Source organism: Bombus affinis, chromosome 13 (assembly GCF_024516045.1).
Source record: "Bombus affinis isolate iyBomAffi1 chromosome 13, iyBomAffi1.2, whole genome shotgun sequence".
In the NCBI taxonomy this organism is placed as follows: domain Eukaryota; kingdom Metazoa; phylum Arthropoda; class Insecta; order Hymenoptera; family Apidae; genus Bombus; species Bombus affinis.
The window spans coordinates 7,672,948-7,686,515 of NC_066356.1; the positions used below are offsets into that span (position 1 = coordinate 7,672,948).

Here is a 13,568-nt window from a genome sequence, read left to right on the forward strand (position 1 = left end):
AAAACGACAATTTGATGTATCTCGAATCGCGCTACTCTTTTCTTGATTCTATTGTACGTTAGAACTACCAGCTCATGGAGTACACGATTGATATCGCATTCTCAAAAAAGGATTGACTTACTTCGATAAGCAAATTCGTCGCGAGAAGATGACATAAACAATCGTATTCTAATGTAAATTTAAAGAAACGGTGTTTGTTGGAGAACGTCGTTGCAGAGGAAACGACGGAAGCGATAAACTATCGTGGCGACTGCATCGACACGCTGCACACACGCTCGCCGATGGTTAAGTCATCTGTGGCGTAAACGGCGCTCTGAAGAGCGCACGTAAATGCAAGGTGGTGGGTAACGTGAACGTGGAACAACGTGGTGAAGAGAAGTCGCGGAGAGTCCAGAGAGGTAGGAACCGAGATGGATAGGAGGGCGAAGGAAAGCACTTCCCTCGTTCGAAGGAGACTCTAAAAGATGATCCAGCGATGAGACATTGTAACACGAGGGGCAAGAAGAGGGCCGGGGTGGGGAGGGGAGGGGGAGAGGGGCCGAAGACACCGCGAGAAAGAGAGAATAATGCGTTAAAGCAGCAAGCAGCAACTACTCTAATTGGCCACTTTGTCCATTTATTCGATTTATTTAAATTATGGGACAATTGACAGTAGGCATTCTATTTTTTAAATCTCCCCGGCCAACCGGTTGATTGGGCGAGATTGGCGTGAGACACTGGCCCCACAGATTCCCCAGTTGTGGGCTTAATCAGCTTTGATTGCTGCCCTCTCTCTCTCTTTCCCTCTTTCTCCTTCTGCGCCGCCGCTCTCCCTCGCTCTTTCCTTCTTTCTCTTCTGGCCATCTGTCGCACCGTCTCTGTCCCGCCGACTCATATTCTTTCTCCCTCTTCCCTTTTTTTCCTTTCTCGTTGCGGGGCGAGTACAACGACGAACCCGAGCGAACAACGCACAATTTTATTTTATTCGGTTTGAACCGCGGATCTCGCGACGAGCTTAATATCGTCCGGGAGCGCGAGAGACGTTGATTGGCCGATCCGAAATTGTGGGAATGTGTCTCTGGATAACAGAGACACCGAGCGAGGCCGCCCACTCTTCTCTTTCTCTCTCTCCCTCGCACATACACACACCCCTCCCCCTTCTTCGGCCCTCCTTTGTCAAACGATTACCATAATTTCCGCTGTCAGTTCTGATTCGTTTCTTCGTTTTCAACTGAAAACCTCGTCGTCGAGCGCGCGACTCGACACCCGAGTGCAGACATCGAACCGTGTGAGCATAAGCGAAAGAGAAATAGGCGACAAGGAATCCGCGCATTGCTAATAAAACGAAGGAATCAACGAGACACAACGCAATAGGTAGACAGACGTTGAAGCTGGCGTATTTATAAACGAGTATCGACGGGATTACGTAACGTCTCGATCCTATCCCCGCGATGTCCTATAATTAATGAAATTCTCATCGAGTCACTGACTTCTCGATTCTATAGCCAATCGATCGTGGTGCTTCGTGGCCGATCTAAAATTAACTCGTGTCGTTAGAACGTCACTGGGACCTCTTTTGCTAGGGACTTTTTCGTCTCGTTGCATGCAGCTCGTTTAGGAATCTCTTTGCTCCAACATCTGACGTAACCTTTCTTCTAGAAACATTCCTATTCATCGAGGAATAGCCTAACTATATATCCTAGATAATCGCGACAATACATCGCAACATTAGTCTTCCTCCCTCTAAATCTAAAATTCTGATTAAAAATCGACAAAATTGCCGTGATATCCTCATTTCATCTATCATCAATAATCAAATTTAGAGGCAAATTTAAACAATTATCCACTTATCGTAAGTAACGACGATAGGTTCAATCGTATCATTCAAGGAAAATTTCTCTGATAAAATGGCACCCTGCTAAAAATCGATAGAATATCGATCGAAATTTGTAAAATCCTCATCATCCAAGAATAGCTTAACTGTACATCGTAAGCAAACGCGGCATGATCTATCGTATCGTTCAACGATAATCTTTAACGATAAAAGGGCGATAAAAGGCCTCGTTAAGAATAGATAGAATCTTTTTTAAATCCTCATCATCCCTATTGTCAATGACTATAACGATGTTTCTTCATCGATATGTGACATAATTTTTCTGAATGGAGTATATTGGGGTGGTGGGTGTGTATGGGGGACCTGCATGAATCCGTTTCCACGCACGGTCTTCCTCTCTTTCCCGATCGTCCGCGGCCACGCAAACCCCCTTCAGCCCCCTCGTGGGACCCACTTGCGCTCATCCCATTTCCTTGATAATTCCCATAATGCTGTGGGCGGATATTCCAATAAAGGGGGAAGAGCCCCAGGCCACAAAACGCTGAAAGCATGGGACACGACTCGTTTCGTCAGGTTGCACACGATTTACGAGCCTGCACCGATTCAATCGAATAAATAGAAGGCGAGGCGCGTGTGCGTCCTTCGTTTCCAGACGAGATTCACGGACCGGTCACGTGGCCGTGGGAATTGATAATTGGTCCAGGGATACGGGACCATCGTGTCCAAGACGATTTGAACAATTTCGGAAAAACACAGTGTGCTTCAAAATCTTGGAAATCGCGATTCGGAACAACGTAGGAAACGAACTTCTGATACGGTTTCTATGATCGAAGAGTTCATGACAAGAACAACCCTTGTGCATGTTTGTCTTCATCCAGTAGAGCAAACGAATTTCTCTTCAATATATTTCAATGGGAAAATTTTTGTTAATAATTTCCAATGTATCTGTAATTGTATCTAATTATAACAAAGAAGTGAAGTTGTCAATCTCGTAATGTCAATTCTACCACGTTGAAGTCTACCTTCTAATTACTAGAATTCATCGTTATCAAAGAAGTCGAAACATCCGACGAGAGTAGTTCTTGTTATGAACTGTCCAATTTTGTACAAGAAAATTGTACAAATCACAGACTCGGATACTCTTTGATTATTCGGTGCCGAAATTATGAACCACCTGTTGAGTCTGACTCATCCCTCTAACGAAGTAAATGCAAACGTACTATTGGAAAAACGATTGAAGCTTTCAAAACCGCGAACGAATGAGCATGACCTTCGGTGTAACAAGAGATTTTTATCGAAATAATTGAAAAGAAATCGAGCAAATGGATGGATTTAAACAAATACGCGATTTCCCAGTGTAAATGAACGAACATTTTCATCGAACGTATGGCAACAGGATTTTATCGTAACAATTAAAAAACAGAGCAAACAGGCTGATTTAAACAAGTATGCGGACATTCGAGTGTAAATGAATTAAGACTTTCATCTTAGGTGCGATAACAGGTTTCTGGTTCTGGAATAATTAAAAAGGAATGGGACAAATAGGCTGGTTTCAAGCACAGATCGTTGTCGATTTCAACGTGCACCGCTCGCGACCCCTTGCCTGCCCTCCGCCCACCCCCGCGTCGCCGACCGACCGATATCTTTTCCTTTTGTTTTCCCCGTTGCACCTTTCTTTTTCTGTATCCCTCCCTTCCTGTCTGCTTGCCGGTTGGCGCAGGGTCGTCGAACGGCGGAGACTCGATTTGAATCTAATTACGATCCCGATAATTCCGTAAGGAGGCGGAAATAGTAACTCACCGGAAACCTTCGGGTCAGCTGCCTCCACCTTCATCGCCGCCAGGCTCGCTATTGTCGGCGGTACCTAAAAGAAAATACATTACGATGTACAATGCACCAGCATGCTCAGGGCCGTGCTCGCGATGGGGACGAAAGGGGGGAGTCGCCCACGCAACACGAATGGGGGAGAGACGGAGCGCGCCTCTATGAATCCGCGACACGTGTCGTTAAAAAGTTGAATGCCTCCAAATTATCAGGGGCACGAGATCTTTTGGGAAAACCTGGTTACCCTAACTAGGAGGCTGCGACTTTCTACGTATCGATCAGCAGGGTGTCCTAGGGTTTAAATAAGGAGGGCAGTTTTTATTTCTCACACGATGTAACCTAATGGCAAAATTAGGGAAAGGACGAGCCATTGTGATCGTGCATCGAAGGATATTATGACACGATGAGGTTTATTTTTAGAAACTAATATAGTAGGCACACTTGTGTTGGTTATAATTTGAAGAAATTGGTTTACGATTTAAGAAACTTCTTATCTGAATTATACGAGTCGAAGAGGGAAAGTTCTAAGCACGGTAGGTTATGAAAGCATTCGAACACTTGTAAAAATGTTTTATGAATATATTATGACATATATTATGTGCGTTATACGGAACACTTTGAAATTTTATTAGCACTGTAATGGCAGCCGACTATCAGAATTATATTGGTAAAGATATATATATTTAGTTACCCATACATAAAATAGTGAAATTCGAGACGATATTAGTATTGAAATAGGAGCATTAATTCTTTGTATTTCGTGTTTTCATTATAATTTCATAGCGAAATTGTAAATGATCATTTATTATTTAGCACTTTATGATCATTTCCAATGAACATCTTTTGATTATAGCCATAGAACGCAATGATAAATTCTGTCTGTTAAACGATAGGGCATCCTGCCCTAAATAAAGGATGCTCTTTGAGAGGCTTTTTTCCTTTTATAAGACCGGTACACTTTGGTGTAATAAAATAAATCTTTGAATTGCTCTAAATTGAGCTTCGTGTGGACCATTCGTCTCCCCTTCTTCTTCGTAGCGGAACTTTCATTTGTCTAGAATATTTTCAATTAAAGATGGTTTCGTGTGTACGATAGGTACTGTGAGAAATTCCAGGACTTAACCTTTAGTCGGCGATTTTTCGCGATGACAGAAATTGCGCCTTTATCGTTACGACATCCTCTCTTCGAGACGTTATGCGAAACGGAAACGGCTTCCGGTTCCCCAAAAACTTTCAAGTACGAGGTATAGGGTCGTCGACCTTCGAAATGCAATGTGCAAATGTGTGTCAAGAAAGACTGCAGGAAAATCCGTTTCAAACCACGTTTTCGATTAAGATTTCTGATTTCGGAGAACAAATTCATTTTATCAGCGATGTTTTCCTCCACATCTATCGCGATTCTTCTTCTGTCCAGTTTACAGACTAATCCTTCAACAGTTTCCTATATTTCCATATATCAGATATAATAAATTCAACTCATTATAGGAAATAGATATAAATAATTGAACTTACGTATGATGAAATTTAAACTTTTATATCATTTTTTACTTTTATTACTGTCTTTGTTGCATATATTTTCGTTTTACGTATTTGTTGTACATACTAGAAATTTCCAAATGACACACACACATATGTTACATCTCAAAAGCTTGAAAGCAAAATTAAAAAATTATCGTTGATACGTATAAAGATTTTCTCAAAATATGAATGTGTTTTTATTTGTTGAATCGAGAGTGAGAGTGAGGCAGAAAAATTCGAAGAGAATTAAAGTATCGTCAGAGGGTAAAAGATTAAATGTATAATGCTATATTCGTCTGTTTGGTCAAGTCTCTCTCGAACTACGTTGTAAAAGATTTGAACGTGGGACAAACGAAGGAAGAGAGAAAAAAATCAGAATAACGACGGTGCGATGCTCGAAAGGGACGCCAGTTGTCCGGAAGCCCCATCGCGGTGCAAATTATTCGAATCCTGTACGATTTCCGAAGCCGTATCTGCGATGCCGATCCGTGGCGTCGTTGAATTTATAAAGCGATTGCCACATCGTGTGTTCATCGTGTTTGTCTTGCGTGTCTTCTTTTCCTCCCGTTTCCATTTTCAGCCAAAGGGGTCGATTTTCTTTTCTGCTTCTGCTTTCCCGCGGAGAGAACGCGGCTCACGTGCACGGCAATCGCGTTCCACCGATCCCGTGGCCAACGATCCACCATTTATATTCTATGCTCATAATTATCGTCGACCTTCGATGCCCAATATTACGGATCGCTGTGCGGATCGCATGGCAATGCGCAGCAAAGAATGTTTCGCGGCCATTTTCACGGGAAATCGATCGATAAGTCGACAAATTCAAGGAAGAGCGCGGAAATTCCAAGATTCTAAGATTGTTGACGATTTTTCAACGCGCACAGAGTGAATACTTTATCGCGAATGACGCGATGCACAGTATGTTTCGTAACCGTTTCTACGGAAAATCGATTGATGCTCCAGATTGTATTGGGAAGAACATTTATTCGATTTTAGATCGATGAGTTTTAAACTCACAGACAATCCATATTTATTCGAATTATTTTTCTTTTTTGTTTTTTTTTTTTTTTTTTTTTTTTAGTAATTCTAAGAAGAGAAAATCGATGGATGAGTGAACAAATTCGGAAAGAAGCGAGTAAATTTTAATATCGCGAACATTCCGACGATTTATCGAAGCGCAGAAGGCAAATACGAGTATTTCAATTTTGATTTATATGTTCGTCGTGGACAGTTTAATGACTAGAACGGGGAATAATTAATTAAGGTTTCGAGACCTTCTGCAGATTCCACCGAGTAGTTGCGTTCTATCCTTGGATGATTCATGTCGCCAGAATGCCGCGCAAACGTGACAGAATTTGACTGGTAGACGGAATCACGGATAGCATGAGAATTTTTGTCGTATGAGACACTCGGCTAATCCGTGTCATAAAGCGTGTCCCCCCGGTTGCTTCTTTCCTTTAATGGCTAGCGATAATGTTTGAAAAGAATATTCAGAAGAGAAGACAACATATGTATGTAAGATAACCGGAAGAAGCGTGCGACCGCCACAAAGGGGAAAGAAACCAGCGAAAAGGAACCAGCCCCCTTTCCAGACATCGAAAAGTCAGTACGTGCGCCACAAAGCAGATTTCGATTGCAGAGTGGCCCACCATAGGGGTTTCATAGGGAGTCCCACAGGAGGTACCATGCGAAACTCGGTGTATAAGGAAGAAAGGCAAGAGAAGAAAAGGAGGACGAGGAAGAGAGCCAGAGGAAGGAAGCAACGATCGTAGAAACAAATAGAAAATACTATACAACGGTTACGTGTATACGTATGTATACGTATATGTATGTGCATGTTGGTTAAGAAGACGACAACGACGACAAGAGAGGAGGAAGAAGAAGATCGGCCACGAAAAGAATGAGCGAAGAATCGAGCAAGAGAAGGAGGAGAGGGTAAAAGAAGAGCGTTCCAGAGTTAGAGGGAGAGAGAAAAGAGAGAGAAGAATACGGAGGGTAGGAGGAGCGCATGGGGGGAGGGCGAAGAGGGAACCGGGAGAGTATAGAGGTATATGAGAAAACAATAGAGCTGATTTGCAAACAATAGAATAACGTTAAGAGTCGAGTATTATACGCCGTTGTTACTTCTTGTGCCATAACGCCGGAGAGCATATGCCCATTAATATTCAAAGGCGAAAATAATGTAAACGACACGACAAAAATCGGGGGAATAATTTCAATTCTCCCCGTATGGGATTCCATCGTGGCGATACACCGAGCCTCCCGGGCCATTTCGTGTCTCTTCTTTGGCCACGTACACATGTATATTTAGCTCGACTTGCACATCGCCGCCCGGTACACAGCGAGACCGATGCAAACGCCGACCTATCGTTTCCCGTGAATTTCCCTCCATTCGAACAGTCATCGCCATAAACAGAGGTTTTCTCGCGAATCGTTTGAATGGGGTGGTTGCACGAGCGGTTTACATTCTATATTTAGAGTCCCTGGTCATCAGTTACATAGGAATTTGCACCACTACATTTTCCACGTTTCCCAATCTTTTTAGTAAAATCGTTCGATTTATTGTTGCGTTCCTATTTCTTAATATTATAGGAATATACATCGCACGAGTAAACTGCTTTCGTGTTCCTATAAATTCCAATTTTTGTTTAGCATTATTAGATTTTAGAACAATTGCAGATTTCTTGTTAAGAGAATAAATTGTATAAAAATGCCGAAATTGAGAATTGTTTTATCTATTAAAATATTGTGGTATCGTATTATACGTTGAGCAACTTTTAGTAATTCTTCGATTCCTCCCAAGAAAAATCGATAAAATCCTGACGTAACATATTCATTTATAGCTTCGCGGTTCTCTACAGGGTTCAACTTTGTACCCTTTATGGCATTCTGTAATGATCAGACTGCAAAAAAAATTTATCCGCGCTAAGTGCAGATAATAGACCGAGTGACGTAATAATTTTCAATTATTCTCTTCCATTCTATCCAATTTGGTTTTCGCTCTGTGTTTGTTTAAATATTGGAGCTGCTTCCTTGTTGCAGCGAACCCTACAATTCTATCTACAACATCTGCGTTATTCGTATAATTTTTATCATAGGACGAAATACTAGGCTCCTTATTGTTAGGCTATTGAAGGTGTGGTGCGAATCTTTATTTACTCGCAAATACTATACGATACTATATGCATGAAGATCCTTCGTGATATTCTCGAGGCTGTTCCAAGTTACTGGAATAACCCGTGTATGAAACTTGTATATCGAATGTAGGGTGTGTCGAAGGATGGCGTAGAATGTTAATTGTTCTTTTAGAAAGTTAATTCCCCGACGCCTGACGTAATGTTTCTCACCCAAACCGAACCATCGGCGATTTTTTCTTTTTTCTTGCGCGGCGATTTGAACAATCCTACTTCAGCCGTTTTATTAGTCATTGTGAAAATGCAATCACATTAAAACCAAGTTTCTTTCCGTTCAGGTCGGTCGTCCATCATTTTTCGAAGCGATTTCGAAGCGAATTCAATTTCGAAGCGATTGTTAGCAGCCTACACGCGATAAGATAAACCGACGAATCTGTCCAAATTTTATGGTGACCGGGGCTTTTTATCGTTGGATAAATCGAATTGCTTGTCCTTTTTTCCTGCCCCTCGAAGCGATTCTGTACGCGTGCGCAGTGCGAATCGAGGGGAAAGGAATCATTGTTCTCTCGATTATTTCATGGGAACACGTCTGAACGAATTAAGGTCAAGAATCAGGGACTCTCGGAGATTACGGCAATGCATATCGAGGGACAAATTATGATTAGTTGGTTCGTGGTTCCAGGAACCCCTGAATTATTCTAGCGTAGCTACGCGTTTCCCGCTGGAATGCCACAGACTTTTACGAGTCTGTCGACGAGTCATCATTGAGCCATCAAACAGACACGATGATTCACTGCCCATCGTCGCTAGAACCTTCTATTATTTTTCGTCGATAATATTTTCCAATTATTTTTAGGCGAACTACGATGTTTTACCCGCTCGAAGAATGTTATTTTAAAACGACGAAGGTACAGTAGCGCGCAAAAATCGTTGGCTATTTACTGCTGCTCTTCTTAATTAAAATATTCCACCTAGCATCTAGTGTTTCGTTTGTCGAAAAGTAAATCGATCAATTCTATTTTTTAATAATTTTTCGGTCTTATTACATATCTACACGATTAATGTACGAGTTTCAAGAAACGAATGACTAATACGAGTTCATGGCTATTTGATCGTAGTTTCTCTGAGTCGTCAATTTTTTAAAAGTATCTTAATAAATTGTGTCGAACTACGTATCGAATTAAATATCCAAGAAATATAGAACAATTTTAGAGCGAGCCAAAAAAATGGATGTCAAAAACGTAAATAAATTTAGAACAGAATGGCAGATATTTTTGTCATCGAGAGACCAGAAGATCATACAATATGTTGCTTACCTCAAATTAATTAACATTTTCTTCATCAAACAACGAAGTAATTCTTGAACTAGCCATTTCTTCGAATAAAATAAGAAAACTTAAACACAACATCGAGTATCTTTGTATTCATTCATAACAGCAAAACATTTTGACAGATGGCATCAAACCTGTGCACAGCAGGTACTGTAGCTCTAAACCAGATCTAAAATATGATGCTAAAATACGACTCATTTCTCTATAGAACTATTCGATTGCCATCGAAGTAGTTGAAGAAACGAAACGAGAACTAGCTAACGATGGAAACGAAACGATTTCGCGCAGAGTCAACTCTGCATACATCATCGAATCATCAATGCAGAGTGCTGTAACATGCTCTTGGATGTAGTTCAATTTCACGGAACAACGAACCGCGACCAACTAGATTTATATTGCATCGTGGCAAATTTTCTACACAAAAAGACATAGAAATGAAAATAAACTGCAATTCGATATCTGCATCTGCAGCTTTTTCGCGGCAGAAATCTTTTCCTGATTTCATTTGAAGCGTAAAAAAAGAAACCTGTTGGGATTTGTAAAAACATCGAAGAAATCGCAATGAGAATAAATTAGTTGGCAGATTTGGTTTACAAGGGAAACGGCAATCAACGGGTCGAGTCAATTAAGGAAAGCTTTTAAACCGCGAACAAGATTTCACGGTGAATTAGTTATCTCGGGTATTGCGTGAGCCAGTCACCAATAAATTGAGATAATTATTTTCATATAATTGGCACGGCGTGTATGGATCTTGGCGTTGGTCATTAAAGTGGAAACAAGTTGAACGAAATCCAACCGCTGTAGCAGATGCTCGCGGCATGTTGACAATCCGGTGTCACGTCATCATCAACAGGCCCGGTGTCCACGAGGTCTACTATAATCGATCTACGTCTTCGAGTCACGAGTTAAGCTCGATTCACAGTGGGTTAAGTATGAATAACTACACCAAATTATCTTGTTTCCTCATAAAATTATACATAGAACGATAAAAATAATCGGCTCGTTCTATTATTTTCCTGATCTTTAATGCATCACATTATTTCTGTCTATAATTAAATAAGCTACGTTGAGCAAACGAAGAGCGCTTTGTCGTTTGTGTGAAATTTAATGAACATTTAACAAATATTTTTCTTCGTTATTTGGCTAATTTATTTTTACTACTTGTTGCTTATTTCCTTTTCATGTTTGTAATCATTAGATACTTCGTTCTCAAATTTTGAAATACTTTACTGACGGAAAATCTAGTATCAATATATATGAGGTATAACATTTTTCATCGAATTTTAAAAATAACTTTCCCACTTTTCATTAAGCTTTGAAGAAAATTCCAAAGAAATTTAAAAGATTACATTTACCAAAAAATTCCACCGTAAATGGGTTTCTTGAAAAAGAAATAAACATACTAAATTTGGAAAGGAATTTTGTCAATTTTCATTACATTTAAAAACAAATTTTAAAGATTTCATTTACGAAAGAAGTCTCACTGTGAACGTGTTCCTCTCGGAAAGTATCCGCGGCGACGAGCACGATGCGAAGGAAAAGAAGGAAAAAGGAAACGAAACAATCCATTTCCGTCGCGAGGGCGGAGAGAGAGCAGGGGACACGGCGAAACGCTCCGCGGGAGATGAAAGGGACCCTCGTCTAATTAATTTGTTCGACTGACTCACCCTCGGCTCTTCAGGTTCCTCCCTCCTGACGTTCTGGAAAAGGACGCTGCCGATCTGAACTTGAAGATTTTGCTGCAACAACTGCGCCAATTGCGGATTCTGCGACAGAATCGCTGGATTTTGTTGCAATAATTGAGCAACTGCCGGATTCTGCACTAAAATCTGGCTGAGGGGTGTGTTAGCCATCGCGTGAAGCGATTGATGCTGTTGTTGCTGTTGTTGATTCGATTCTTGTTGCTGATGCTGCTGCTGTTGCTGTTGTAAGTTTGGTGAATTGGCATTCGAAGTCTGACAGGACTGAGACAGGTTGCTAGGGGGTGGATTGTGTCGCGGTGGGCTTTGGGGGGTGTGCGGAGGCGTCGGAGGACTTCCCGGCGCCATTGACGATGCATCCTTTTCCTCTTTCACTTTCACCTTCCCTGTAACAAAAATTTGCATCATTTGATTAGCATAAATTTCATAATATTATAAATTGGGATAGTGTCTTTAATTGTTCATTATTTATCATTATTGCTTCTTATGATTAAGATGATTAATATGAGAGGATTCTTTAAGAAATTTGACTGATTGATCAGTTGATGTCACTTTGAAAACTTCTTCGACGATAAATATAAATTAAAAAGTTTCACTTTTAAATGTTAATGTAATTTTAGTTAATGTCACTTTGATAATTATAAATATGACTCGATTAGTGAATTAACCCTGCTGCGGTCCACTTATTTCCACGTCCCAGTCTCATTCTGTTTTTTTAAATACATCGTTCCAGAAAAGATTCTCGCATAAAATTGAGAAGAATTATGATGGACGACACTTTCCTCAAACTTGACAAACTTGTTAACGGTAGACAAGCACGACAAATCGAAAATGATCCAAAAGAACGCAGTAAGGTTAACAGATTCTATAAGATCTTCCGTAGAGGTCCAAACGTTCTTCTTTCACCTATCGGATTGGCTCTTCGACCTGCTTTCAGTGACACCTCGAAGAGACTGACAGAGCGACCTGTATTTTCCAAGATTTTGGAAAGCAAGGTGGGGAACGGGTCTGTCGATTGGTCGAAACCCGGAACACGGATCAACGAATAGAAACGCGACGACTTCGTGGAGGTAAAAAAGTGACTGAGGGGAAGTTTTTTGCCGGTTGAGGCTGAGAGTCGTGAAATTGAGACGTCTCGATAGTGAAAAAGCCGCAATCGACTGCGGGAAGCAGGTACATCTGCTGATTCCCTCAGTTACGAATTTTCATACCCCTCCAGATACTTTCAAATTGCATTTAAACGACAGTTATAGTACTTTTTAAAATACATCTTTTATTTAAATATTTTTCTTCTGTGTTTCTGCACTGTTTCATATTCCTAAAGTTATTACAATTTTTCGAAACACCATTATTTCGTACTTTATTGGTGTAATTTCTTTCTCAAAGCGTTCTTTCGTTGTTTTCTATTGTTAGAATTCCTCCTTCTGAACACTTTCATGTTGTACCATACAAAGATATCTGTTCCTTCTTTTATTCTACCATATCCTAATGTGAAAGAAAGAACGGTATTGCAAAAATGTTGCCACTATTTTTCCTACAGTTCACGCTTTTGAAAATCCACTTTCATTCTATTTCTTGGAAAAATAATTGTTTACAAATTCCCAGTTATTAATAAGATTGTTGGCGATCGAAATCCTGGGCAAAGACAGCTGAATGACTGCTCGTTCTTTCCCAAAGAGAAGACAAACGAAGATAGCGCATCCCAAGGAGGGTTTAAATCGATGGAAGGAGTTAGGGCAGCGTTTAATACCCCCGGGTGAGAAGTCTGCGATTCAGGTAGATCCAACAGGGTTTATTCGCACCGAGGAGGATCCATGAGAACATCAAACTAGGACTAGGAAATTTCTACCTGCAGCTTTCGACCTGGCCAGTCGATCTCGTGGCCGCGAAACGAGGAAAAGAAAGTGAACCAGGTGAACCAAAAGAAAAAAAAGGAGATTGGAAAACCCTGAAAAGGGCTTTAAAATTCCGTGAGACCCCCTTCTGCTCGAATCGATGACGTCTATCGAAATTACGCAACCCCTTAAGCTTCATCTCTACCATCCCTTATTTCGTTTCTTTTATATCGTTTCTAGGATTTTCCTTCTCTACAATTTTTACCACGGGACGATCCTAGAGTCGTTTAACGAGACGGATATGCGGTTCCGTCGTCGACGTCGATGAAAAATGACTATTCTCCGAGATAATTTAGGAGACTGGCGCGAACGTGTGGGAAAATACTTTGGAATTATTTTTAGGCTCCCGACGG

General features: G+C 40.8%; 1 protein-coding gene across 5 annotated transcripts in view; it reads right to left on the reverse strand.

Moving 5' to 3' along the window:
- The window catches only part of LOC126922891 (uncharacterized), a 163,902-nt gene that overhangs the window by 32,989 nt on the left and 117,345 nt on the right, over positions 1-13,568 (reverse strand). For all 5 annotated transcript variants that reach the window (XM_050735819.1, XM_050735820.1, XM_050735821.1 and 2 more), the window contains exons 5-6: positions 11,288-11,706; positions 3,614-3,677 (exon numbers count right to left, since the gene is read on the reverse strand). In XM_050735819.1, the coding sequence (XP_050591776.1) occupies positions 3,614-3,677; positions 11,288-11,706 (483 nt within the window). The remainder of the gene's footprint in view (positions 1-3,613; positions 3,678-11,287; positions 11,707-13,568) is intronic.